This window comes from Myotis yumanensis, unplaced genomic scaffold (assembly GCF_028538775.1).
Source record: "Myotis yumanensis isolate MYYU_CA2020_CCGP unplaced genomic scaffold, mMyoYum1.0.hap1 SCAF_11, whole genome shotgun sequence".
Lineage (NCBI taxonomy): Eukaryota > Metazoa > Chordata > Mammalia > Chiroptera > Vespertilionidae > Myotis > Myotis yumanensis.
Window position 1 is genome coordinate 37,306,448 of NW_027223762.1, and position 27,442 is coordinate 37,333,889.

General features: G+C 46.4%; 2 protein-coding genes across 6 annotated transcripts in view; one reads left to right on the top strand and one right to left on the bottom strand.

The window, feature by feature from the left end:
- Positions 1 to 25,837, top strand: CEP68 (centrosomal protein 68). Of its 5 annotated transcripts, XM_070429352.1 has the most exons (8): positions 1 to 80; positions 9,371 to 9,760; positions 11,543 to 13,069; positions 14,450 to 14,572; positions 17,319 to 17,415; positions 21,029 to 21,201; positions 22,262 to 22,329; positions 23,403 to 25,837. In XM_070429352.1, exons 2-7 carry the CDS (start codon positions 9,413 to 9,415, stop codon positions 22,283 to 22,285), a joined length of 2,292 nt encoding a protein of 763 aa, XP_070285453.1. In that variant the 5' UTR covers positions 1 to 80; positions 9,371 to 9,412; the 3' UTR covers positions 22,286 to 22,329; positions 23,403 to 25,837. The 5 variants fall into 5 exon arrangements, with proteins under 5 accessions (XP_070285453.1, XP_070285450.1, XP_070285452.1 ...); XM_070429349.1 differs by lacking the exons at positions 22,262 to 22,329; positions 23,403 to 25,837 and having other exon boundaries at positions 21,029 to 21,255; XM_070429351.1 differs by lacking the exons at positions 22,262 to 22,329; positions 23,403 to 25,837 and having other exon boundaries at positions 9,371 to 9,748; positions 21,029 to 21,255.
- RAB1A (RAB1A, member RAS oncogene family) overlaps positions 25,497 to 27,442 on the bottom strand; it is a 40,522-nt gene continuing 38,576 nt past the window's right edge. Inside the window, exon 6 of the mRNA XM_070429355.1 lies at positions 25,497 to 27,320. Coding sequence (XP_070285456.1) covers positions 27,123 to 27,320 — 198 coding nt within the window. The 3' untranslated portion in view covers positions 25,497 to 27,122. The remainder of the gene's footprint in view (positions 27,321 to 27,442) is intronic.

Below are 27,442 nucleotides of genomic sequence, written 5' to 3' on the forward strand. Positions count from 1 at the left end.
GCGGGGCTGCCGTATGGGGCCGCTGGCGCCGCGGGCGCTGCCGCAGGCCTGCTGGGGGCGTCCGGAGCGGCCGAGGCGCGGTAGGTAGTGCCCGGCGCGGGCGTTGGGGATCCGCGGGTCCGGAGGCGGCGGCCCAGGCAAGTCCCCTCCCGCGCGGCCCGGCCCCCTGTTCCCTGCGGGCTCTCCGGGTCTGCGAGACGGGGCGGGCTGCCGGGCCTCGCGTCCCCCACTTGGAAGGGCACGAAGGCTTTCTGGGCGCCGTGGCGCCTCGTGCCTTCGCCTCCATTTTGCGGACGGAACGGCGGGCGCGGGTCGCGGCCAGGGGTCGGGGCGCGGCGGCGGGAGGCCGGGACTGGGAAGCCTGAGCGCGGCGGGGGGTGGGGCGCGCGTGGCCCGGCGAACTCGCCGCCGCGCGGCTGCTGGGCCGCTGCCTCCCGGGAACGCACTTTCCCTCCGGGCTTCGCCCGGGATTGTGCCGCTGACCCTGCGCCCACGCCGAGGGCTCGGTGCCCCGGGGTATAAGCGACTCCGACCCAGGCTCGCAGCTCAGGGTCATTCCCTGACCCGCGGGGAAGATGACGGCGAATGATGCGCTTTGGTCGCCTTGTATGCAGCTGTCCACGGCTGCCAAGGGGAAAACGCGAGATATCTCACTCATGCCTGGAAGGGCCAGCCTTTCCAGCTGCCATCACGGGAGCAGCTGTATGCAGCCCAGGGGCGCGTTGTCCAAAGCCTGTTTCAGGCCCTTTAGGGTGACTAGGTTGAGTTCGGTGTATTGTTTGCAATAAAAATGAGCGGAAACCTGCCAGAGCACATTGGACCTCACTGGGAATTAAGTGGGGGGTGTGAGGTGGGGGGAGGTAGTCCCAAGACAGCCAGCATTGGTAAGTACCCCAACAGCTCCTAGATCTGTGAAGAATGCTGTTAAAATGCTTGGCAGAGTGTGTGATGTTAGAAGTCAGGGGTCTCGGGCTTGGTTAAAAGAAAAGTAGAGGTCACAACTTCTCATCCCTGTTTCTTCCACCACTTGGATCCATCCATTCTGGGCCACTCCGTACAGAAAAGAGCAAAGAACTCCGTTTCGCCTCTTTGGGAAAGCTTCTTAAAGCTCTCCCCACTCCCCACAACTGATCGCCACTCCCTCCTGTAGGCTGCCTTCTGTTGCTGCTGTGTGGTTTCCCCAGCCCCTGGCACAGTGCTTGGGACATCCAAGTCACTCTGACTGAAGGAAGCCAAAAGAAAACAAAAAACCAGCAGCACAGCCCAAAAGTGTACAAAACGAAAACTGTACTTTCGTTACCTTGTTGGACCAATTCTTCTTACAGGGTAGGGAGACCTCCAAGTCAAATCAGACTTTAGCTCTTCCATGTTACTAACTCCAGACAAGTGATTAAACTTCTGTATGTCTCAGCTTCCTCATCTGTAAAATGGGAGCTGCTCCATGGGTCCTGAGGATTAAGTACTTGACAGAAAGTGCTCCGCATAGTCCTTGGCACGCAGGAAATGGTCAGGAGCTGTTAGCAGTTGCTAGGATAAAAATAAACAGATACTTGAACAGATTCACTAATACTAAATATCTGCATGGCTTTTGACCCTTAATAGGACCTGTCTGCGTTTGTCCTGTGTGTTTCTTGATTTTTAAAAATCCCTTAAACCTTTTCAGATCCCACCCCAGCCTCCCTCAGTAAAAGTGCATACAGGCAAACCTCATTTTATTGTGTTGCACAGATGTTGCATTTTAGACAAATTGAAGGCAAGACCCTTCAAGCAAAAATAGTATAACTCATTTTATTGCCGTTGTCTGAAACTGAACCCGAAATGTCTCAAGGTATGCCTCTATTCCATAGAAATTAACTCTCTATGCTTTTAGTCTTGCGACCCACTAGAGATTGAAGCGCCAAATAACATTTTGGCAGGTATTATGATGGGAATGGATATGCTCAAAATGTGGCCTCCTACTCAGAATGAGCAGAGGAGTAAAAGGGGTCCTGGTGTGGTTGACAGAAAATCTTTAGGATGGTTGGTTAGTTCAGCCAGAGAGAGGCAGAGCCCGGGGTCGCTTCTCTCCTTACAACAAATCTCTTCTCATGAAGAAACTGGTTCCTGTCTTGAAAGTTGTTCGTAAACGTGAAAAGTGGAAGAAATCTTCCTGTTGGTTCTAGACCTGGTTGCCAGACCTAGAGGTTGCAGATGTAACCCCTCGGGGAGATTGCCTCACTTCCAGGTTTTCCTGTACCACTTTCTGGCTGCAGGAAACAGGCTAAGTTATACATTTCCTTCCAGCTGTAGGTTCCCTTTGCACACCAGTTTCTCTTACATTATTTGGAGTTTCCAAAACAAAACCACTACTTGTAACTGTCACAGGAGAATTCTGATTTCTGATTCTGCTTTTACTGAAGCCACAGAGAATCTTGAATCCTTTCTAGGGAATGCTGTTCTTTCTGGGGACTCCCATCCAGCCGTGACATTCTGTAATTAGCCATTACAAACCTGTCACAAGATGTGAGCTTTTTCTAGTGTCCTATTGGAAAGACATTAAGGACAGGGCCATCAATTTTCTTCTGTGTGCCCGGCATAAGATAGGCACTCAGTGAATGTGCATAAAGCCAGTATAGTTCTGCTTCACAGTGCAGACATGGGCTTTCTAACCTGGCGGTTCTGAAACATGGTGCTTACCAGTCATCTGGACCTCTTGCTCATGTGCAGATTCTGATTCCAGGTGTAGGGGGTGGGTCCTGAGAATCTATATTTCCAGCAAGCTCTACGGTGATGTAGATGCTGCTGGTCCGTGGACTACATACACACTTTGAATAGAAAGATACTAACAAAAATATCTGCATTTGCTTTTTAGAAGTACTGATAAACAGGCTTTGTTTTCTTATGGTATTGGGATGAAATCTTGGGTTTAGGAGCTTTTCCCCCGTTATTCTGTTTTTGTTTTGTTTTTTAAATATATTTTATTGATTTTTTTACAGAGAGGAAAGAAGAGGAATAGAGAGTTAGAAACATAGATGAGAGAGAAACACCAATCAGCTGCCTCCTGCACACCTCCTACTGGGGATATGCCTGCATCCAAGGTACATGCCCTTGACTGGAATCGAACCTGGGACCTTTCAGTCCACAGGCCGACGCTCTATCCACTGAGCCAAACTGGTCAGGGCGGTTATTCTGTTTTTTAACAGTTCCTCTTATTTTGTTCCAAAAAAATGATTTGAGGAATCTCTCCAGGATACTTTCAGTGTAACAGGATTTTTAATGAAAGTAATAGAGACAGAGAGGGTAAAAGAAGAGAAAAGTGAGGGGTAAGATCAGTACAAAAAATGACTGCCTCTTTGTCCTATATATTTTGCTGGGGTGGGACTACAGATCTGGTCCTGAGCTTCTTAGCAGCCAAAGCAAAGAGGAAATATTTTTTAAAAATCCGTTTTGCCATTAACTATAAAAATCAACTGGCTGCTCAGTGAAACAGCTGTTTTCTCTTACTGAGACCAGAGAATTCTTGTCTCCTGGGTTCTCTAATAGGACCCTTTGGTTTTGGTACTTGAGTAACATTCTTCATAGCCTCTCTTGAGAAATTCAGCAAGATTCTTATCCGTCTTCATATGTGTAGCCTGATGGGCTCACAGCAAACTGTCAGCACAGTAAAAGCAGTGGCTTGTGGAACTGGTCCAGGGCCAGCTTCCTGGGACAGTAGGAGCAATTTTTTGTTCCAGGGAAGCTGTTTTTCTGCCTTGCTCTTGGTGGGAATAGAGGGTACAGTTGATTGACATGTTCAGTCCTCATCATCCTCGCACTTTGAGCTTCGTTGGACGGGAACAGTCTGCTGACTGCTAAGGAGAGCTTGGGGTTTAGGGGAGGGGTGGCTAGGAGCTCAGTCCTCAGTTCCTTGTAGATGTGGCAGTTGTGTCTCTTTAAAGGTCACCCAAAGATCTCTCAGGACAAGTTAGAAGATTGGCCTGCTGTGAGGCTGTCTGGTGGTCCCAGTCAGTCAGCCAGCTGGTGAGTGAGTGAGTGAGTGAGTGAGTGAGTGAGAAAGGGGGTTGGAGAGCGTTCTGGCAACAGCCTTCCCACCACATTGATCTAGAACAGTGGTTCTCAACCTTCCTAATGCCACGACCCTTTAATACAGTTCCTTATGTTGTGGTGACCCCCAATTTCATTGTTACAAATTGAGCATAATTAAAGCATAGTGATTAATCACAAAAACAATATGTAATTATATATGTGTTTTCTGGTGGTCTTAGGCGACCCCTATGAAAGGGTCGTTCGACCCCCAAAGGGGTCGTGACCCACAGGTTGAGAACCGCTGATCTAGCAGGACCCAGTGGCTCCTCCTAGGGCCCAGAGGACCCTTTCTTTCACTAAGCAAAGGCAGGGAAGCAGCCCTGGGGGGAGAAGGGGCTGCTGGTACCCGAGGATCCTGAGGATGGCATCAGCCCATTGGAGTCATATCTTCCCCTCTGCAGTTTAAGCCTGGTCTTCCTTTTCACTTTGCTTTACTTCCACCTGCAGAGGAGGGGACCCAGCACTCATGGTGACCTGCCTTACAGGGAAAACGGGACCAGTGTGGAGGACGAAGGGGCTTCAGGGCTTCTACAGCCAGGGAAGGAGCAGGTGGAACGGCAGTTGCTCTTGGCCATTGGCCTCCCATTCTCAAACCTCTGCCACAGTGTCGCTGGCATACACCCTGCTCTGAGGCAGGCCTGGGCCTCTTGTGACTGCCCCTTTTGTTGGCCGCCTCCACATATGTCTTTACCCCCTTTCCTGCTGCCTCCCACATATAGATGAGCTTCTGCCTTTAAGCTCCTTTTTTCCTATTAGTCTAGTTCCCAGAAGCCTTCCAGCAACCTACAGCACTGGGTTCTACCCTTCCCCTCCTCTTTTCCTTGTGGGCAGTTTCATGTTCTGTGAGAAAGAGCCGTACTGAGAGCCTCTTTGTCTGGTTCTCTGGTCAGATTTTGCCCCCGTGTGTGCATGGCAATTGCCACTATACCTGTGGCCTCCTGTGAAAATAACAGGAGTGTTGGGGTTTTGGCCCCTGACCTGGTAAGGGCTTGCTATGTCAAGAAACACCTTGCCCTTGCTGGTACAGGTGGCTGTCTGCACGCTCAGGTACAAAGACGGCCCTTCCAAGAAAAAGTTGGTATAAATCAGATTGTTTCAAAGGGAGCTCATGATTTAAAGAATTCTGGGAAAGTCCTTTTCTGATCAGAGGAGGATTGCTCCCTAGCTGATCATTCATATATTTGAGTGGTTTAGCGAAGAGAGGAACAGCATCCTTCCACACATACCCCACCCCACCCCCCACGCACACCCCGCCCCAGTTCACAGTTCTCCTTTCTCCATCCGGGATAGGAGCAAGTGGGAGGAAGTCCTGGCAGCTGGGACAGGACTGCACAAGGGTGATGCACCAGACACCAGGAAGGGTCAGATGTCCAGGCTCATGGAGTTAGTGTTACCACATACGTGATGTGTGAGCATATTTTTACTGTAGGCTAGGAGTAAGCCAAGCCAGCCTACATCACTCCTAATTATATCTGGTAGGTCATATGGCCTCTGCAAGTCCTGGAAACTAGTGGAGAAGTTTAACAGCAAAGTGCAGGTGGTCCCCAGAATATCCTGACGCTTGTGTGGCTTGTCTCTTGGTTTGGCAGATATGGTGTGTACAGACCATTCTCAGATGGGAGGGTTGAATTCATTGTTCATTGTCTGTGCCCTGAGGCCTCCAGTCACTCAATGCAACCTACTGGTGCTTCCATTAGGAGGCCAACTGAGGCCTCTGCCCACCACGGAGCTGCTAGCCCCCAGGAGCACTGTGAAATGTGAGCTAGGAGCAGGAAAGCCCCACGCAGAATACCAGGTTGTTCAAAGCTACTAACCAGGGACAGTGTTGGTCCAGCCCAGCAAGTCATTTTTATCAGACTGAGCATAAGATCATTGGGTGCTCTGAAAAGGAGTAAACTGTCTCTCATTGGAAGGGTCCAAGCAGATCCCACACCTCCACTCTCAAGCCCAGATGGTCAGAAAGGATGATGTATAAAATCTAGAATCTGTAAATGAGGGCTGGACCTTCGTGCAGTATTACAGATGCCCACCTGGCAAGTGCAGACAGGGTCAAGCCCTAGAAATTGAAAACTGGGCATTTGCTAGGCCACTGTTTTCTTCAACATGATCGATGTTTTTTAAATGGTCTGCCTTCAGCAGTCATTACTTCAAGGAGTTTTCCCTCATTATCTCTACCCAGGTGACTTCTCCCTTCTCTTTGTATTCTGTAGCATCTTATATACAATTTGGAATGAACTCTCATGGGCTTCTTTTTATTCTTTTACATGTATCTGTGTGATTCTCATAATAAACTTGTGTAGCACAGGGGGGAAAGAATTTGTCAGATTAATAAATGAGATTATGAAGAAACTGCTTATCCAGATGAGAAAATAACCCCCTGTAATCTGTCTTTTCAGAAGTACCATTTCCATGAAAGTCTTTAAATTTCAGACCTCCTTACTGGTTGCTAAAAGGCCTCTGGCGACACTGTTAACCTAGCTCAGGTTTGTGTGTATACTTGGAAGTTACCTAGAGGTGTCTCCTGAATAGCTTATAATTCTAAATCACAACCCCCCCCCCCCCCAGGGATAAATGGACACTTTCTATTTTGGAATCCAGACAAGACAAAAAACAAAACATCAAAACAAAGACAGAGATCATTCGTTTGCACCCGTCTCTTGCCCAGCATCCTCTTAATCCAGCCCCGTTTTAAAACCACACCCTTTAGTGGAGGGGGGACTGTCAGGGCGTGAAAGGGAGATTAGCTGCCACCTATCAGGGCCCAGCACCAGCCAGTAGGGAGTTTAGGAATGGAGCGAGAAGTAGAAGCTAGGGGCTAGGGCAGGGGTGGGCAAACTTTTTGACTCGAGGGCCACAATGGGTTCTTAAACTGGACCAGAGGGCCGGAACAAAAGCATGAATGGAGTGTTTGTGTGAACTAATATAAATTCAAAGTAAACATCATTACATAAAAGGGTACGGTCTTTTTTTTTTTTTTTTTTAGTTTTATTCATTTCAAACGGGCCGGATCCGGCCCGCGGGCCGTAGTTTGCCCACGGCTGGGCTAGGGGCTAGGGGCCAGGTTCAGCCATCACCCTGATTTTTCCTGCTCATGGGCTCAGTTTATCGCCATCATTGTGAGAACAGTTTGCCTGTAAACGTCTTCATGTGCAGTTTCTTAAATAGCCACAAGGTGAGGATGTGGCTCCATGAAAGTCTATCTCGGCAGGACTTGGTCACTGTCCCTGAATCAGTCTCTTTGCTCTTCTACTTTGTGTGCCTCTGCTTTGTGACTTGTTCCCTCGTTGGTTCATAAAGAGCTTAGGTTCTGGAGTCACACAGTTCTAGCGTGGAATCTCTCTCAGCCTTGGTTTCCCCGTCTGTGAAATGAGAATAAAAGGACCTGCCTCCCAGGGGAAACTGGCACCCTCACATGCTGCTGGTGGGAGTGTAAATTGATGCCATCCCATAGAGGGCACTTGGCAGCGTATGCCAGGGGTACAGATGCAGGGATCGTTGGCCTCAGCAGTTCTACTTCTGGCTATTTATGCTGTGGGGGTGCTAGCATGCATGCCAGTGATGTGTGTTCGTGCATTCACCGCAGCAGTTGGTAACAGCGAAAGACTGGAAATAACCCAAATGTCCACTAGTAAGAGACTGGTGAAATTAGCTAGGGTGCAGTCTTACAATGGACTGTAGTACTGGGCAGTGATACAGAGAACAAGGAAGCTCTGTAAGGCTAAGGAATGATCGCTAAGAGATTTTGTTTGAAAGAAGAGAAAAGCATGTCCCATACATTTTGCTATTTTTATGTCAAAAACAAAACAGGAGAAGGATGAAATAGATTTTTGTGTTCGCTGCATATGTATCAGAAGATGAGAGACATACATACAATTAATGAGACTGTTTGCCTGTTGTTTTTTTGTGTGTGGCATTATCTAAAAGTAAATATTTTGCTTGATTTATATGAAAAATTGGTTTTTTTTTCTCCTTCTCTTGGACTTTGTTCCTTGTAACTTGTTACACTGATTCTGTCACACATACAGCCCCCTTGACCATGGTGGCATTAGCTGACACTGTGCCAGGCATTGTCGTGGTGCCCTGCATGCACTGGCTCCTTTTAGGGAGGAATAGGGACAAGAGCGGAGGGATACATTTTATTTTTCAGCCATATATTGAAATTGTCCAAAAAAATAGTTTTCCTGATTAGTTTATTCACATGTGGTTGTGAGAAGTAAACGGGGGTACATGTGAAGTGTGTGCTCTGCCCTAGGGTGGCCTCTGAAGTGGCTCGGAGCCTCAGTGCCCAGGCAGGCAGGGCAGGACCCTCCTGTATGGATGGTCTTGGGATAGCTGTCCTCACATAGTTGTGTTTCCTGGTGTGTGAGCTGAGCAGGGTAAGCCCACATCCACAGCTTCCTCCACTTTCTCAGACTTCCCACCTGCTTGCCATCACTCACCTTCTGGTCTCTGAGGAAACAAGGCTATTTGTGTCCAAGTTTTGGCTTTGGGGTTGGCCCACTGTACTTCAGGCAGCTGCTGAAATCCTGGGTGCTCGAGGGTCCCTTGTTCCCCGTCTAAGTCCTCCCATAGTTGTGCTCCCAGCAGCAGCCTACACACTTAGTCTGAGGGGGTCTCCTTCTGTTCCCAAAGCTCTTATAGCAACAGACCTATTTTCAGATCCGCCTCCTATGTGTTCCTTCTTCCCTCCTTGCCTGCTGCCTTGTGTATCTCTCTCTTCTCAACCTGCCCCACAACCTGGGGCATGGTTTCTGTGCTTTGAGAGGGTCCTGCCTTCTCTGCAGGGCAGAGTGGGCACTGTGAGAGCACCCTGGGTTCAGCCGAGGCCTGGGCGTGCCCTGATTTGATCTGCAGAGCAGAGCAGAGCAGAGCAGTCAGTGCCAAGCCAGAGCCACCTGCTGACAGGGGCGTTTTGACAACAGATCCGCAGCTGGGCTGGCACAGGCCAGGCCTCTTACCCAGTGGGGCTGGGCTGAAGGGACAGGGACGAAAAGGTGACTTCAGTGAGGACTAAGTCTTGCCTCTGATTTGGGCCTGCATTTACCCTCCTGGGACCTATTGCTGGGGTTGGCACAGGCCACATAAAAGCAGAGGACAAAATGTTGTGTTCCTGCCTTCCCTTCGGAAGGGTTTGGGGCCAAGGAAACGCTGGTCTTGGGCCTCTGTTCTTCTCTAAGGAAGTAGCCATCATTTGTTTGTTTTCCTTTGGCCAAAAATAAAAAGTTTTTCTTAATAATTAAAAAGCAAGGTTGCCTTACACACATGTAGAGAATTTATCTTTTTGTCTCCCTTTCCCACTTTATAGGCAGCTGAAGGCTTCAGAGAACCCGGACCTAGGGACGCACCAATGGCCCTGGGAGAAGAAAAGGCAGAGGTGGAGGCATCCCTGGACACAAAGGCCCCGTCCTGTGGGCGGTGGAGCTGCAGAGAGCAGGAGGCGGACACCCTGGGGCCTGTGAGGGGGGAGCAGCCACCACGCCTGGAAGCTGAGGGAGGGCCTGCCTCCCCTGTGTGGGGGACAGAGGGCCTACCTGCCCCTCTCTGCTGCCCCTCTGGAGCCTGCCAGTCACAGGCCAGCAACACCAGCAGGGAGCCAGTGGCTGGTGCATCTCAGCCTGCTCTCAGTTGCCTGCTTCCTCCTGCCGGTGTGGGGACAGGAGATCTGCATTCTGTGGGAAGCCAGGTAACTACTAAGGTCAGTGGCACTGTAGATTTGCCTAATGCTGTCTTTTGGTAGTGCGTGCCAGCATTTTGTCACCATTTTACATGCTTTCCCAGTCCCTGTACAAGATGGGTCATTGGGGGAGCCTGGGTGAGGTGATTTCTGTTTTACAGGTTCATCTGGAGAATTGGGCCTTGAGGCCAGCAGGGGGCTCTGTCCACAGCATCCCCTGTTCCTTAAGAGACTAGTGACCCAGAGGGGTGGGCCAGGAATGCTCTCAATGGGGGAGCCCTGTCCTGTTTCTGACTTGGTGATCCGAAGGCCTTGGGGGCCCTGAGGAGACTTGAGGGAGGAGGGCCCAGGGCTGTGGTCTCCTGAGGGCTTTAAGACTGTATGTCCTTGGAACCCAGGAAACCTCACAAAGCTGCCCTGTGGTGGGCAGCACTGTTGCTGGGCAAGGAAAATTTCTTGGGCCTCCCTGAGTGCAGGGCAGTCTTGCCTAGTGGGAATCACATGGAGAAGGAGTCCTGCCTGCCTCTGTGACCGAGGGCAAATCACTGAATCTTTCAGGCCCTCCTTATAATTGGAAGGTGACCTGTGTGACCTATCCCTCCCAGCTCTGACATCCTATTATGCTCTGCTTGCCAAGGCCTTTCATGGGAATGACTTTGATCTCTTCAGTGTCATTGTGGCCTTGGCTGTTGCATGCTGCCCCTATGGAGCCCCATCCTGCGCCTGCGAGGAGCCTCTAAGCGTGACTGTGGGAGAAAACAAGCTGGGCCCACCTGCCTGGGAGCCAGGGTGGTGGGAGGCTCAGGGAACCTGTGAGTCAGAGACTCAGTGAGGCAGGAAATACTAGTAAGCCAATTGGGCTGTTTCATGATGTGAGTCTGTTGCTTATTGTAACTCCTATTGTGTTGAGCTCTCACCCTGTGCTTTTCACACATGAGCTCATGTAATCCTCATGTCCTGAGGAAGTGGTGCTATTACTATCCCCACTTTATAGGTGTGGGAAGCAAGGCTCAAAGTTATACATCTGGAAGGTGGCAGTTAGGGATTAGCACCAGGTCTATCTGTTCCAAAGCCCCTGGCTGTAACTACTATGCTGTCGGCCTCCCTCAGGGCAAGTTCTTCAAGATCAAGCAGATAAAAATTTCAAAGTAAAGAGGCTGAGACGAATGATCATTTTGCCATTACTTATTACCACTGGCATATGAGCTGAGCTGAGTGGGTTTGGATGTGTCTCCTGTCAGTGACAGAATGATTGAGGCTTCATCTATCCTCTTCTGAAAGGCTAGGCAATGTGTTCCAGCTTCTGCATGCCACAGGCAGGGTGTCTGGAGGAAGAACTCTTGAAAGGGCTGAGGGTAGGATCAGTTTGGGGAAGAGTTTCATGCTGCCACTAGCAGCACTCTATCTGATTCTTGCGTCGGGTAGCAGACTCATGTCAAGACCTCTCCTGAATGTCACCTGGGCTCCCCAAAGAAAACTCCCGATTTATCATCTAAGAAAGAAATGTAGCGCAGCTGGCATGGTTCACTGGTTGAGCATCAACCCAGGAACCTGGAGGTCGTAGGTTCAATTCCTGGTCAGGGCACATGCCTGGGTTGCAGGCTCCATCTCCAGTAGGGATGTGCAGGAGGCAGCCAGTCGGTGATGTTCTTCTCTCATCCATGTTTCTATCTCTCTAACCCTCTCTCTCTCAATAAAATATATATATTTTTAAAAAGAAATAAGTAAAACTATGATACATCTATGTTTAAAAAAAAGAAATGTAGCTTATTTATCACTTTTTCTTCCCTCTTCTCATTGCAGATGGAGGACACCAGGCTTTCTGCCTCAGAGGAGCTACCTCAGGCTACAACCGTTCCCAGAGCCACAGCCCTTTGCTCAGGACATGATGCTGATACCGAAGATGACCCATCCCCCCTGGAGTCACCGCGGGTGCTGGCCCTCAGCCAACAGCCTCACATCTCAGGTTTCCCTTTCTCGTCAAAGTGGAGGTCCATGGTGAGCCCAGGTGCCACTGCTCCTCCGTTTCCTAGCTGCAGAGTGTCTGCCTCATCACCTGGCAGCAGTTCCCAAGGACACCAAGAGAAGGCGGAGCCTCAGAGTTGCTCCCTTGCCAAGGTCTCTTCCCTGGAGCTGGTTGGCCCCCAGTCGGCCCCCTCCATGGTGGGACCAGGGCCTCAGCTCCAGTGGTCTCCACAGCCTGTGTCCTCTGGGGGTGATGGTCCTGGGCTGCGCAGGAGGCATCTATCCTTCCAAGCCGAGTACTGGGCCTGCGTGCTGCCAGATTCCCTGCCGCCTTCCCCTGACCGCCGCTCCCCCCTGTGGAACCCAAATAAAGAGTATGAAGACCTGCTGGACTATACTTACCCACTTAGGCCCAGGCCTCGGCTCCCAAGGCATCTGGAAAGCCGCGTGCTGGCTGATCCTGTACTGCAGGACTCAGGTGTAGACCTGGATAGCTTTTCTGTCTCCCCAGCAAGCACTCTAAAGTCACCCACTAATGTCTCCCACAGTTGCCCACCAGCGGCTGCCAGTGCCCTGCCATTCTCTGGGCCCAGAGAACCAAGCTTTAAACGGTGGCACTCTGGAGTACCCCAGGAGCAGGGCAGCGTGGGGCTGGCATCTTGTAGCCAGCTCACATCTACTCCCAGAGCTGCAGGCAGCAAGGATACTACTTGGGAAAGGAGAGACCCAGCCCTGAGGGGTATGAAGGACTGGCGGACCGCGGGCAAGCACCTCGAGGTGGGCCCTCCCCAACTGAGGACATGGGACAGAGGATGGCCCTCATCCGGGCCAGAAAGAGAGAAGGGGGCTGGCCAAGGTGTCCAGCGCCCTGCCTGCATGGAGTCTGGATGGAAACCAGAAGAGGACTTAGAAAGTGATGATGAGTATCTTGCCCTGCCCACTCGGCTGACACAGGTTTCTAGCTTGGTTTCGTATCTAGGTTCTGTTCCCACTTTGGTGACCCTGCCCACCAGAGCTGCTGAAGGGCAGAGCTCCCTGGATGTGTCGAACAGTGATGGGCCCACTTCCTTCCCATCGGATTCCAGCCAAAGCCAGCTTCCCTCTGGGGCTGTCCCCAGAGGGCCTGGGGGACTTGAGGAGCAGAACCATTGTTTGCTCCGCTCCTTTCTCCATGCAAGGGACTCTGCAGGGGACAGCAGTCTGGTGAGCAGCCAGGCACTGGGGGTCTCCTGTGGACCTCTGAGAACACGCTCCTCCTTACCAGTTATTTTGGACCAGCAGACATTCTTGGACCCAGACCGCAAAGGGCAGCCTCCCAGGAGAGGAAGAGAGCAGGGAAAAGAATCACTCATGCACTGTGTGAAGGTAAACTCAACATTAAGAGGCTTGTGTAAAGGTGTCTCATTTCTTCCCCCTGCCCACTGATTTAATAACAAAACTTAGTAACACTGAGCACACTTCATGTGCCAGGCACTGTACTGTACCTTATCCTATTTAATCCTCACAACTCGCTACCCAATAAGGACTGTTGTTCTCATTTCACAGAGAAAATGGCAGCAAAGGGTTAGGCAATCTGCCCACTTACAGTTAGCAAGGGCTGGAGCCTGAGATCTTGACTACCACCCCAAGCTGCTTCCCAAAGCTCTTGACCTTGAAGATCAAGAGGTACTCTGCACAAGTAAGTGCTCTCTTGACTGCAGGCCTTCTCAGAGCTTCAACTTAATAAAGTGGTGTAACTGCAGAGTTAGGGGCTATTAGATGTACCGTTTCCTCAACTGCTTGGCCACTGAACCTCTCATGGACCAACCAAGAATATCTGGGAACAAGGTTGTCAGCTGATCTGAATTTGAATCATGGCACTGCTGTCTTAGGAATTCAGCTCAATCTCTTGAGTTTGCTTTTCTAAAATGAGATGTGACACTTCAGGGTGTTGTGTGGATTAAATGAAATAATTCGTGTTGAGGGAGGGTGGGCTTTGCGTAGTCCTGACACAGGTATGTTCAGAAATGTGGCTCTCTGCACACACACTGGGAGAGTCCCAGGTGAGCACGTGGATACCCCATCTGCACCACAGCAGGGTTGCCGGCCAGAGGGCCGTGTACCCATGAGATGGTTCCTAGCACTGGAGGCGGGCAATAACCTGCCCAAGATGTCCCGTACTGTAAAGCAGGTAGGAGAAATGTTAGCATGTACCCTCCTTTGTGGTAAAAGATAGAGAAATGATGAGGTAAAGTGCTTGGCTCACAGCGTCCTCAGGGCGAGTAGCTGGCAGGATTCTAGGGGCCCTACTCCCTGAGCAGTGTGGAAGCAGAATGGGCGTGCATTGTCAGTTGTCAGCTGAACATTCAGGTGAGTCATAACCAGTCATTTATGTCCACATTTTTCCCAGGAACAGTCTGATAGTTGGTGGTGCTGAGCTAGGAACTGGTTTCTGTGGCAGGCATACCTCTTCTGTGCTGTGTCCCATCCCTGCCCTCACCTCTGCTCTGTTCACATGCAGGGCTGGCTTTTCTGAGTCTGTCATTTTTGTCATATCAGGCTGAGGGGAGACAGAACCAAGGTGGGCTGTTCTGTTGCCCTGGCAGAGGTCTGGAGTCATGGGGTGCGGACAGGCAGGGGAGGACAAGAGACCAAAGCCTCAAGTGAAGGAATGCTCTGGACCGGTGCGCAGTCCATCGGAATCCCCTGGATATTTTTAGCCTTTTGAAAATGTAAACAGCATGTGTCTTTTATTTGTCTACACAGACATTTTGCTGTCAGCTAGACGAGCTGATCCACTGGCTGTATAACATAGCAGATGTTACCGACCACTTGACTCCACCCAAGTCCAGCCTTACAAGTCTCAAGTCTTCTCTGCAGCTTTACCGGGTAATACTCATGAGAGGGGGCTAAGTCACTTGATGACAAAGTAAAAGCTTAAATAGCATGTTGTGGCTCAGTTGACTTTTACCTGAAAACGAATCATAGGTCCTTTTCAAATTCTTAATGCCAAAAAACTAAAATGTATCAGTTATTTCCTAAGCCAAATAGAGAAAATACATTTATCCTCAATCAAAAATACTTAAGGGTGATTTCCAATGTAATTTCCCAAATATCTCAGGGATTGAGACGCATACATCTGTACTATTATGGAGTCTCTAGGCACATATGGCTATTTAAAATTAAAAATCCAGACTTCTTAGTTGGAATAACCACCTTCCGCGGGTTTAGTCACACATTCATCTAGGGCAGCGGTTCTCAACCTGTGGGTCGCAACCCCTTTGGCGGTCAAACGACCCTTTCACAGGGGTTGCCTAAGACCATCCTGCATATCAGATATTTACATGACGATTCATAACAGTAGCAACATTACAGTTATGAAGTAGCAACAAAAATAATTTTATGGTTGGGTCACAACATGAGGAACTGTATTTAAAGGGCCAGAAGGTTGAGAACCACTGATCCAGGGGCTGCAGTGCAGGTAGGACGTTTCCATCACCACAGAGTTCTGTTGGACAGCACTGACTGATACTTAAGTGTTTAAGCTGAAATTATACTGACTCCAGAACATACCCAGGGCATTTTGATGGTATTTATACAAAGACACAGCTCTATTTGCTTCTCAGTGTGTTTTGTTTTGGGGAGTTTTGCCTCTAAAAAAAACTGAGGTTTTTTAATTTCAAAAATCTCTTTAATGGTGGTTCTGATTACTACTTTGGGTCAAAATATTTAGGTGAGTTTGTGCCTACTGTTCTGGCATACTTATCAATAGGCTCCCCAGAGTGTTTTGAATTGGATGATAAATTATACAGTTACCCTAAACATAACATTAACCTTGACTGACCTGACCATGACTTCTGGCACGTCTGGTTGGCCAAATCTTTATAACCTCTAATGAAGGAGCAGGGGTGTTTGTGGTCTCAGCCTGATGCTAGTCTAGAAAGGGTTTTTCTGGGACAGTTCTTTGAATTTCTCCCACATTTTAACCTGACCGATTGCCTTCAGCAAAAGAGGCTGTGATTTCCTGAGCCAGGGCCACACCATGCTGGGTTGAGCCTAGAGTTCCCACCACACCCAGGCAGGATGGAGGGCCTTTGTTTTCCAACTTGGGGCCAAGTAAAAAAATTTTTTTTTTAATATATTTTATTGATTTTTCACAGAAAGGAAGGGAGAGAGATAGAGAGCCAGAACATCGATGAGAGAGAAACACCGATTAGCTGCCTCCTGCACATCTCCTACTGGGGATGTGCCCGCAACCAAGGTACATGCCCTTGACCGGAATCGAACCTGGGACCCTTCAGTCCGCAGGCCGACGCTCTATCCACCGAGCCAAACCGGTTTTGGCAGCCAAGTAAAATTTAAGGGAGGAGCCTCATCTGGGTGGGCCAGCTGCTCTACACTAGTGGGAATGCTACTGCCTGCTATGCAGAGAGTTCCTTGCCTCGAATACACTAAGCAAAGCTGAGTATGAGTCCTCCATGTGCTGGGCCCACCTCTCAGAGGCCCAAGGGCAATATCATTGTGTGGAGAGGAAATTATCCTTGTTAGACTTACCTGGGTGGCCTTTCCAGAGTGCCTCAGCCCCACCCCCATCAGAGTAGGTGCCAAGTGAAACAACTCCATTCCCTCTGTTATGTCCCTCATTCTGTCCAGTGCATCAACTTCCAGGCCAACCAGAGCAACATTCTTGCTTTGTGGGTAGAGGTGAGATCTGAGCTGGGAGTTATCCCTGCAGGTCAGTGAAGCCTAGCCCTCGTGTCATACACACAACTAACCGTGGGACCACTCCGTCACCCGCTTCCCCATGTACGAGCTACTCTGACCCATGTTACATACCTAATATATGCATGATTATGGGTATGTATTCAAATATTTTAACTGGACTCTATTTCACATACGTTGTCTTAATAGCAGTGGGTTTGTGACAGCATATAGACATCGAGGGTACTAAAGAATAACATAATAAGCATAGTATTAGGGCTGAACACAGGAATATAGTAAATCCAAGAGGAAAATTATAACCAGAATGTGAAACACATTCTGCACCCTATACTAAAAGTGGTGATGGCTTTGACTTTTACACCTAGGGGCTAAAGGTGCATCAAAAACAATCGACAAGGAGTGGTACCTGTGAGGGGAAACAGATGAGCTCCTTTGGAGACTCAGCTTCCTTGATGCCTAAAGTCTACACAGAACAGGATATTAAGGGAGGATACGGGAGGCAGCAGTCCCTGTGGTCACCTTAACAGCATCTCTTGTGGCTCTTACTTGCCAGTTCCATTAGAATAGAGGACTTTTTAAGAATCCCATTGCCTGTGAATTTAAAGAAAACCTACCCTGTGAGGTGTGGCACAAGAAGGAAGCCCTGACTCCCTGTTGATAAGCCAGGCTCCACCAAGGGGGAAAACTCTTTTGTCAAACTTTAAACAGAAAAAAAAAGATTGCCTCTGTATTTACCTTGGGCTCCAAAGAGGTGGTTCAACTTCACACTCTTTACTTGGAGAGTCCTGAAGACCAGTAGGTTTACATTCTAGGTTAGAGGGGACTCAAGCTACCCTACAAGGGATCATTTTTAATAACTTCTATAAAATGAAAGTAACGAAGCTTTTTTCTTTTTTTTCTGATATACTTTAAGCAATTTAAGAAAGACATAGATGAACACCAGTCCCTGGCGGAGAATGTCTTAGAGGAAGGGGAGATTCTTCTTCAGTGCCTGTTGGATAACACCCCAGGTGAGATGCTTGAGGCTTTGAATTTAGCCAGCCTGTCAGCAACAGTCCAGGGCTCCACACACTCACTGGTAAGGAGCCAGTAGTGCCGAAGCCACTCCCACATGCACCCATTGCCTTGGATTCCCAAGACTGTCAGCCCCTCACATCATCACTGCCCCGCAGCTGCACCATGTAGCAGGCAGTCAAAGGAAAGCCGAGTAGAAGTCAAGTGTCAAGTTTGTAAGAGCAACACTCTTGCTTCTGCTTTCCTCTTTCCTGGTGTCCGGGGTGGGAATGCTGGTTTTAATCCAGATGTCCTTGGTTTTTGGCTAGGGTGTTCACAATGGGGAGCCCTCGAGGCTTCCTCTCCTTTCCCAGCAGGCAGAACCCTCTCTGGTTATCTGCTTTCAGGAAGAATTTCTTTCAGGATTCAAGAGCAGTCAATCTAGTCTGAGGGAATAGACTGAAGAAGTGGACAGAGGGGACAGGGCGGACAGTGGTGCACAAACTAAGCTCAAGCCTGTTTTCTACCTTGGATTTCCAAGGTAGAAAAATGTTAAAATCACAAACAAGAATACAGTAAAGCATGCATGGTGCAAGAATTTATGATGGTGTTACCCTTGCTGGAGGTGGATCTGATATGGAGGATGAGGTAGGAGAATGCTAGGTTAAAGCAATGAAGTGATGGGTCCCTAAAAGCAGCCCCTAGTTTCCTGAGACTCAACATCCAATTGCTAAAAGGCCATCTATATTGTGCCTCAGACTTGGAGATGGTGTTTATGCTAGAAGCAAATAGTATAAGCAAAGCTGGGCAGGGCCTGCGGGCTTGAGAGGCCTTGAGGCTGCCCTTTCCTGACCAGAAGTAGTGGGCAGGTGCATATTAAGAGGTGGTAGAGCACAGTTGCTCTCAACCTCGGCACTACCAATATTTTGGGCCACATACTTCTTTGAAAGTGGTGTCCTGTGCATGCTAAGCTGTTTAGCAGCATTTCTGGCCTCTACCCATTAGATGCCAGTAGCACCCCTCTCCAGTTATGACAACCGAACGTATATCCAGCATTGCCAAATGTCCCCTGGGAAGAAAAATCACCAGGGTTGAGAACTGAAGGAGCCATGGAGACACTGCAGGGATTTCCAAGGGGTAGTGCTTATCCAGTGACTTATATGAGACCTTTGCAATCCCCAGCCCTTGGGAAGCCGTTGTTTTGGCTCTTCTGGTATTCTCTTGCACTAGGGTTTTTTTGGTTTTGATTGGGGCAGAAATTCAGTATGCCAGGCTCCTTTGCTACCTGTAATCACACCAGCACTTTACTGAACACTGTGTGCCAGACACTGCTGAAGCAGTTCACTTTTTTTTCCACTTAATCACAGCCCTGTGAGATGGATACTATTATTACTGTCATCCCAGTGGAGTGATGAATTTGCCTTGGTCACACAAGGAATGGCAGCCTGGCTCCAGCCCTTATATGCTGGCTCCTATGCTGCTGTCAGTGTCTGGAGGTGCAGGCAGGGGCCTGAGCAGGAAGGGAAGGAGCTCAATACCAGGAAACTCTTCCCAGAGCCCACATGTAACAATGGCCCTCTTAAAGGCGACAGGTTCTTTGACCTCCATTTAAAAAACAATTCAGAAAACTTCTCAGTGCTTAATTTGTAATAAAAATATCCCACTTTGCCTTTCTCTCAAAGGAGTCTAGAGTGTTTTACTGTCAAAATAAGAGGCTTTGGGGGTTTCTGTAGTTTTCAGGCTCTGTGTATCCGGTCTCTTTCAGATTGACACACTGCCCCTCCCCGTCCTGTTTGGCACACCAGGAACCTGATTGCTTTGTGGAAATCACAAGTTCTCCTTGATATTCACAGGGTTTTTCCAGCTAGGTGTACTCCAGAGCAGTGGTCGCCAACCGGGTGGTCCGCGGACCGCTGGTGGTCCATGAGGTCTGAAAGGTTGGTGATCGCTGCTCCAGGGCACACGGTAAGAGTCCAAGCACAGACACTGCTCCCCAGCCTCTGCCACAGCATAACCTTGGGGATGAGAAGCCAGATGAACTCCCCCCAAAATGTCCCGATCTCAGCCTCCTGCCAAAGGCCTCTCCACAGAAATCTGGCAGGTTTTCATTACAGTCCTGTCTCAACAAACTACTCATTATACTGGATCAAATGGCTGGAACCTATTGGCCTCAAGCTGAACCAGGTCTCTATAAAATCTATAATAATAAAAGTGTAATATGCTAATTAGACTGGATGTCCTTCCGGACAAAGCTGGGGCTGCAAGGGAAGCCGGGGTCCTGGGTGCCAGAGGGAAGCTGGTGCCGGCAGCTGGGAGAAGGAAGGCCTACTCTTGCACGAATTTCATGCATCGGGCTCTAGTTAAAACATAAGATCTCACTGGGAATATTTCATTCCTATTCCCAGCTTTCCTTTTACTTGACTCCAACCAAACTAACATTCTAAAATAGAAGTTCAAAAATATCTAAGTCCCCTGAACTCCACTGACAGCACACAGGAGACTGGGCAAAGGTCTGGTGGACGTGGAGGGGAGAGCCCATCCCAGGTGCCCTCACAGGCGAGCTGTACAGTGCACCCTGGCTGCGTTCCTCTGCCAGGCCTTCCCCTCGCCGCTCTCATGAGTTGTCAGGACAGCACTTTGCCCTGATGACTGTGCACTGATGTGGCTTCCCTTGGGGCTGATCTCAACACAGCCAGCCTGCGCTTCTGCCCACCCGTCAGCATCCGGTGCAGATACACAGCTTCCCTTTTCCCCCTTCCACTGCTGGCAGATGTGCAGCTGAGGCAGGAAACTAGGGAGTGTTAACACAGCTGATAAAAGCACAGGAAACTAGAGCAGGCTTTCTGTTTAACAAAGGAAATAAAGGTTTTTAAGAAAAAAACAAGCTTGTTGTATGGGATGCACTCTGAACCTAGCCCATCCCTTTCTCAGATGAACACTTTATATATCTTTTTATTGATTTCAGAGATGAAGGGAGGGAAAGAGATAGAAACATCAATGATGAGAGAGAATCGTTGATCGGCTGCCTCCTGCACACCCCACACTGGGGATTGAGCCTGCAACTCGGGCATGTGCCAGGACAGAATTGAACCATGACCTCCTGGTCCATAGGTCAACGCTCAACCACTGAGCCATGCCGGGCTGGCTAACCATCTTGTCTTTGCTTGATTTTAGATTTTTTTTTTGAAATCCGTTCTAGAACTCACGAAAAGGGGTTCACAGGGATCCCCAAATGTTACCAGACTACCCATGCACATGCTAAATGATAGTCCCCCAGCCAACAGAAGCTAATAGGACCTGGTAGTAAGACCAGGAGCCCTAATACTGGCTTGTTTTTTCATTTAAGCCTTCTGCTCCACATGATCTGGGTGTGCCCTGAGTCTTATCTCTAAAAGTCGGATAATACCAGTCACCACAGAACCATGCCTGCTTTTTTATGAATTACGTAATTCCAAAGTGGAGCCAGAGAAATTCTTGTCTCACTTTAATCATAAGTTAACAGATCCACCAGTGCAATAGTATTTCTTGGTCAGTTAAGAGTAGACATTCTGAAACCATTATGTAAAATGCTACTCTTGTATGTTCTTTTGAAAATAACTTGCATGATTTTTTTGGTCTAATTGTTGTTAGTGTTAAAGGATGTCCTCAGGAGGATCTCAAAGCAGCCCAGCGAGCTGGAGAGCCACGCAGATCACCTGTATGACACAATCTTAGCCTCTGTGGACATGCTGGCTGGTTGCACCCTCATCCCTGATGACACACCAGTGGCACACAGTAGTGCTGATGTGTCTGGGATGAGCCTGGTAAGTAGAATAACCCAAGAGAACACCCCTCCTCAGACCCCAGTGCTGGATTAGGGTACAGCTCTGACATTTGCTTGTTTCTTAGAAGCTTGAGCCAAGAGCTATTAAAACAAATAAGATGTTTCCCTGGCCGGTGTAGCTTGGTTGGTTGGAGCGTCCTCCCATACACCAAAAGATGGTGGATTCAATTCCCAGTCAGGGCACATACTCAGGTTGTAGGTTCAATCCCCTACTGAGGCACGTACAGGAGGCAACTAACTGATGCCTCTCTCTCACGTTCTCTCTCTCCCTTCTAAAAAATATCAATGGAAACATGTCCTTGGGTGAGGCTAAAAAAATGTGTTTTTTTTTTTTAAATGAGATGCTAGGAGAGGAGATGCTACCATTGCCAGGAAGAAGTGGGGGGCGGGTGGGTGAGTCTTCCTATGGGGACAAAGGCTCACTGCTGTGTTTTCCATTACTGTTTCACCCGTGCTGCCTGCTGAGGACTAGGATGCCATGCTCCCATTTCTATGGCAGTCCCTTCACCAGCACCCAAGGGGAACAGCAGCAAAACTTACCTATACCTACTTGCTCTTCTCACCCAACTCATTTGATACTCTTTCTCCAAGCAACTACTGACAGCACCCAGTGCCTATAGACCCAGTTACTGGTAACTCCCCACACCTCCCTTTCCCACAAAAGGCTAGGAGGGGATAGTTGAGGGTAACATGCCTGGAAACTTAATAGTACAACTTTCTTTTGATCTCTGGAAAGGTCCAACTGAATGATAGGAGAGACGGGCTGAGAGAGTGTAGGGAGTTGGTACCCACTTTGGGACAACTGGACCATACTATCTCTGCAATTGCCTCTCCAATCAAAATGTGGTGCCTAACTCAGATTTTCCAGATTAGAACTATGACAAAATAAGGTAAAGGATAAAATCCACGTATGTCAAGAGCAGGGAGTCCCTGTATTTGTATCAGAAATTGAGCAAGTCGTTTTGGTTCTAAAATGTTTGTTGTATTTCCCCCCCTCTACAGCATTCTGCCTATAACAAATGCTTCTCTTTCTCTTTCAGGCATCTTCTCAGGCAGAGATGTAATCTGTGTCCCAAAACCTGGCTGGTGGGAAACTTTCAGGAAGAAAGTAAGAGCCATTTAACACTGATAACCAAGGGGGAAACTTAAAGCTAATGTACTAGCTAAATGCCTTTCTCTTCCCTGAAATAAGGGGCTATTGAATTACTATTTTCATTTAAAACGAATACTTCCAAACTAAAGTGTTCCTTTGGTGCTTCTCAGCAAAGAGCATGAGGCTTTGCAGTCTTTTGATAAAATAATGTTAATAGTCTTATAGGTCTTTCTTCCCTTCTGCCCAGTTAAAAAGAGCAGACAGAGCTCCTAAACTAGTCCATGCACTGAGATCATGTAAAGAAAGCTGGTATGAGAATTAAGGTACCAAATACTCAGTACTCTCAGGCATACAAGAGGACTTGAGTGATTGGTTGGTTGGTCAGGAACTTGGGTCTTTTCATAAAAATGAAGCTTAGGTTTGTAAGTCCCATTTAGAAGACTTTAGAAGAGACTTTAACTCTCTAAATTCATAGAAGATTCCTCTACAAATTAGTTAGGGGATTAGACCTTTTGTCATCTTCAGGGCTTAGGGGTCCATCTGCCTCCCTAACTAATATCTTAAAGGACAGTGTGTTGGGGACATTGGGAATTGCCATTGAGCTACAGCAAGGCTGTGGACTAATGAGCCATCTTAAGGGTACCTCGAGGAGGATGTTCCCCTCCATTCCTACTCTCCTGTGGAAGAGTAGTCCACGGTCAGGGAAGGGAAGGGCATGGATAGGATCATACAGCCTAGTTAGCTACAGAAACTAAGGCTGTAAATAGTGAAGGGCAAAAAGGAATTTTTTGTTGCTTCGGAGTTGACGTGTAAGTACCTTGATAGAATTAAATCTACAGATCAACCATTTAAAACATAGATTCTGTAGCTTTTAAAGCAAAGCAATCATCCATTGCCGGTAACCACAGATAATGCAAAAACAAAAATCAGTTCGTTTCTATTGGGCTATGAATTAACATGGAATGAGAAAAGCACATTTCCCCCCATGTAAGCTTAGTATTATAGTGGGCTAAGATTTAAGGAAAGGGTTCTTCATACTTAAATATATGAGATAAGCACTTAAAGATCTTTTTTCAAACTCCTTCCAGATTCTCATTTCAGGAAGGTGCTTTAAAAAGGAAGATCTTTTAAGTTTGTAAAGAATGAACAAGTCACCTTGAATCAAAAGAAGATGATGATGGAACAATTACTCTCACAAGCAACTTCCGATACCCCTCAGAACAAAACATTTAATACCAAATTACTTTCTTTAAAGGAAATTTAGGACTTTAGTTTTGGGGGCTGAGCCACATAACCTTTAACGCCATCTCACCCACATCCATATGAACTAAAGTCCTATTATAAATGTAACTTTTTCTGCTTTAAAATTTCAGACTGCATAGTCACTGGGAAATGATATAAAATTTCAATAGTAGCTATATAAAATTCAGTATTTCAAGTGCCTGCTGCTACTGTGGTATGATTTACCATAATGCTTAGTTTAAGGGCATGATCAGAATTAAACTATGTATGAAGATTCTGCTTGTATTATGATTCTTCATATTAATCTTGATTCCATACATAGATTTTAACAGCTTAGAACTGGTTAAAAAGGCACATATGTCTAATAGCCTGTTTTTATATTGTTATATTTCACCTTCCCTTTGATGTGGCTATAAAATGGTACATGCCTTTCCACTGAGTATGTTACAGGGTAGCCATTAAGAGTTCAACCCAGTTATTTACTAGTACTATTTGATAGGCATGAAAATAAGTCTATAGGTCAGAAAAAAAAACTGACGACAATCCTATAGAAACAAACTGGCTAGAGTTATAGTAATTGAATACTGCATATGCCATTCTATTCCGACTCAACCTAGTAATTTTAATGGTAGAAATCTTCAGGGTACTTTATTTCAAAGTACTGTTTCCCAAGAAAGTACTACTTTACCTAGAGATGAACTCAAGAAGATTTTTGTTCATCCCCTTTGAAATAAAGTGTGACTGAAGGATGCTCATTCTAGACCTAGCTGAGAATGCCACTAAGGAGTATCAACACAGTGGCTAATTACATCTTCAACAGTGCTATAAAAAGTTGAAGACCTCCCTTAAAACTGAAGCTGAAATTGTTTCAGCCTAGGAAGATGCCAGCAACAATTCCATGAGTCAACATGGCTGAGTTACAGTTCAAGTGGCCTGGCTGGCCAGTGCACAGGGGTACACATTAGCCTTAAGGACAATAGTGGCCTATGGTGGCATAAGTGTGATTATCAATCCCAAATTTACCTGTTAGAAAATTTCCTAGTAGTCCCTTTAAATTAGTAAAAGTTACGTCCACAGGGAAGTGGCAGTACTAAGAACTCTATTGCTAGTTTCAAGACCTAGGTTCTTGTTGCAGCTCCATGGCTGAGCTCATCTGCAAATCAAATACAATGTCAACAACACAGGGTTGTTCTGAAGCTTAAATGGGAACATAAAGAAGGGTTGATGTAAAAATATGCTGCAATGGCAACATGTTATGTATGCTAAAGGAAATTTCAATCCAAGGTCAAAGAATAGGAAGTTACTGCTTAGACCAGAAAAGCTATCATTCTGCAAGGATTTCCCAGAGACTGCACTGCTTAGATTTAGCTTACTCTTACATAAGCTACTTCATGGCAGCCACTTACAGTTTATAGTTCAACAGGTGACTAGATAAAAGCCCATAGTAGCTTGAAATGGGTATACTTGAAAAGGGGGTAGGAATGGGATTTTTTTTTTTTTCAAGACTGCATTTATTGGCATATTAATAAAAGCAAACAATGGAGCATGCTGAAACATCTTGCTTAGGTACACTCCATTCCATTCTTGACTGTCATGGGAGAAAAAACACTAAAAATTTCAAAACTAAGTATGTAAATATGCTTACATCTTAAATTCATATAATGTTTTTTGCCAACTCACCAAGAATAAACTGACAGTTTGAACAACTTGCTGTATAAAACTGAAGTGCACGGTGTCACACTAACATTTGTATCGTTTATTACTTTGGAAGATAGTTTCTGAATTATTTCCCCCTTTATACCGTATTGTAAAGCAAAAAAAAAAAAAAAACAACCTTTTGAAACATTTTTTAAAAAATCTTCACCCAAATAACAATTTGGTAATTTGAGTTCAGTTGCCTTATGAGAGGATGAATAGATCCAACAAGCACATCTATAATACAAAGTAAAACTATGATTTTATTGTGAAATTCTCATAGATGGAAAATTAAATGGAATATTCTGTCCATTTCATTTTACAATAATCTTACCACTTATTTTTGTACCATGTGTTTCAATTGCCTGTTTAGTGAAAATAAAAATAAAAACCTTTAGTTTTTGGCTTGTTTTTAATTTAAATTTTATCACTGAATTCAAGACCCCACCATAAAATATGTTGCTAACAACCACATCCCAAGCCCCTAAGTAAAGAATATTTTGGCGGCTACCTTCAACCCCAAGGAAAACAGTCTTTGATTTCTATTACCTTAAAATGCCAGTATTAGCAAAAGATTTTTGTTTCTCACAATAAAAACAAACCCTAGAATCTTTAAGGTCCTATTTAACAAAATTTTCACATGTGCAAAATTCCATGGAAATAAATATATTTCTCTCACTTATTCCCATCTAACGTTCATGTTTTCAATTAATTATTAGGGACATTTCTAAAATTAGGGCAATCAAATAGTAAAATTTTCCTTCTTTCTACTTTAATGCTTTACCTCTCCTCCAACCTAAGTTACACAATTGTGGAGGATAAAATAGTTGTCATCTGACCCCGAGCACGGAAGAAATATTAGCACATGCGTTAGTCTGATCATTTGCCAATTAAGGAAAGGTGATACTTTGCACCTTGAACACATAAAAGAATTAAAGTATTGATTAATGAAGCCATTTCAGATGGTTTTAGAGAAGAATCGAAGATAACAGACTATATAGCATACATCCTAAACTTGTTTTGCATACAATTTAATCTCCCTGAACCACTAAGCTTGGGTAAAATCCTACCCATCAGAAAGCTTCCCTAAGTCATTTATTAGGTATATTATCTGGAAAGCATAATGGATGCTGCTCTAAGGTAGGTCTACAATGCCCTGGTTGCACACACAAATGGATGTTTTAGGAATAATGCAAGGCTCTCTTTCCCTTTAACCATAAGAATTAAAACAATACTTATCACCGTTTGGTTGGATATTACTTCCAATAAGTACAATATTTATTAAACATATCTTCAGTTGTTTTGTTACATAGTGTGCAACAAATTACAATATTCTGCAGCCACAAATTATATGCAGAGTATGAAGAAACTATTAATCAGATAGTGTAATCTTTCCGTTTATAACTCTACAAGGAAGAACTAGCAAATCAGATCTTACATATAACATCTCACTAAACTTTATGCATGGAAAGTGACAGACACTGGTTGTGCTGTTTGATACAAAATGGCTGAACTTCATCTTCAGAAGACTAAACCTGACATCTAAACATGCCAATATAAACATCAAAACAAAATATATTCTAACCAACCACGGGAAACAGTCTGGTATCAGGAAAGCAACAAGGATTACACACATTATTTTATAAACCAGCACACAAAGGTTTAAAACAGTTCTGAAAATGAAGTTAGCTGTCTTGAGTCAAGGGAATAAAAAAAAAGTCAGTATTGACCATGTACAATCTCTGACCTTTGTGGAGACGGTAAGAATCTGTTGTAGTGCAGCTACATACAGTACAATTCAGGCAATTTTGTTTTTTCACTTGGGTTCAGATTGCAAATTCATTGCTGTGAGAAAAAGACGGAGGCAAATTTTAGCAGCAACCTCCACCTGACTGCTTGACCGGAGTGCTCTGAATTTTAACATTGGACTTCTCTGCACCACCAGCTGTTGCTCCAGGACCCATCCGCTTTTTAATCTCAGCTGCCATTGTCATGAAAGACTGTTCTACATTCGTTGCATTCTTAGCACTGGTTTCCAAAAATGGAATTCCAAGGGAATCCGCAAATTCCTAAGAGAATAATAAAGCACAATTAACACTGAAAAAATCTTTTTCACTTTTAGTGCATTTCTGTCTAAAATGGGCAGTGAGGAAAGACTAAGTTCACTGAATCCAAACAGACACCATTAAAA

Coding starts and splice junctions, on each gene's coding strand:
- CEP68 (XM_070429349.1), top strand. CDS start 9,413: ATGGCCCTGGGAGAAGAAAAGGCAGAGGTGGAGGCATCCCTGGACACA. Junction 9,761..11,542: donor GAAGCCAGGTAACTACTAAG/GTCAGTGGCACT, acceptor TTCTCATTGCAG/ATGGAGGACACCAGGCTTTC. Junction 13,070..14,449: donor CACTCATGCACTGTGTGAAG/GTAAACTCAACA, acceptor TTGTCTACACAG/ACATTTTGCTGTCAGCTAGA.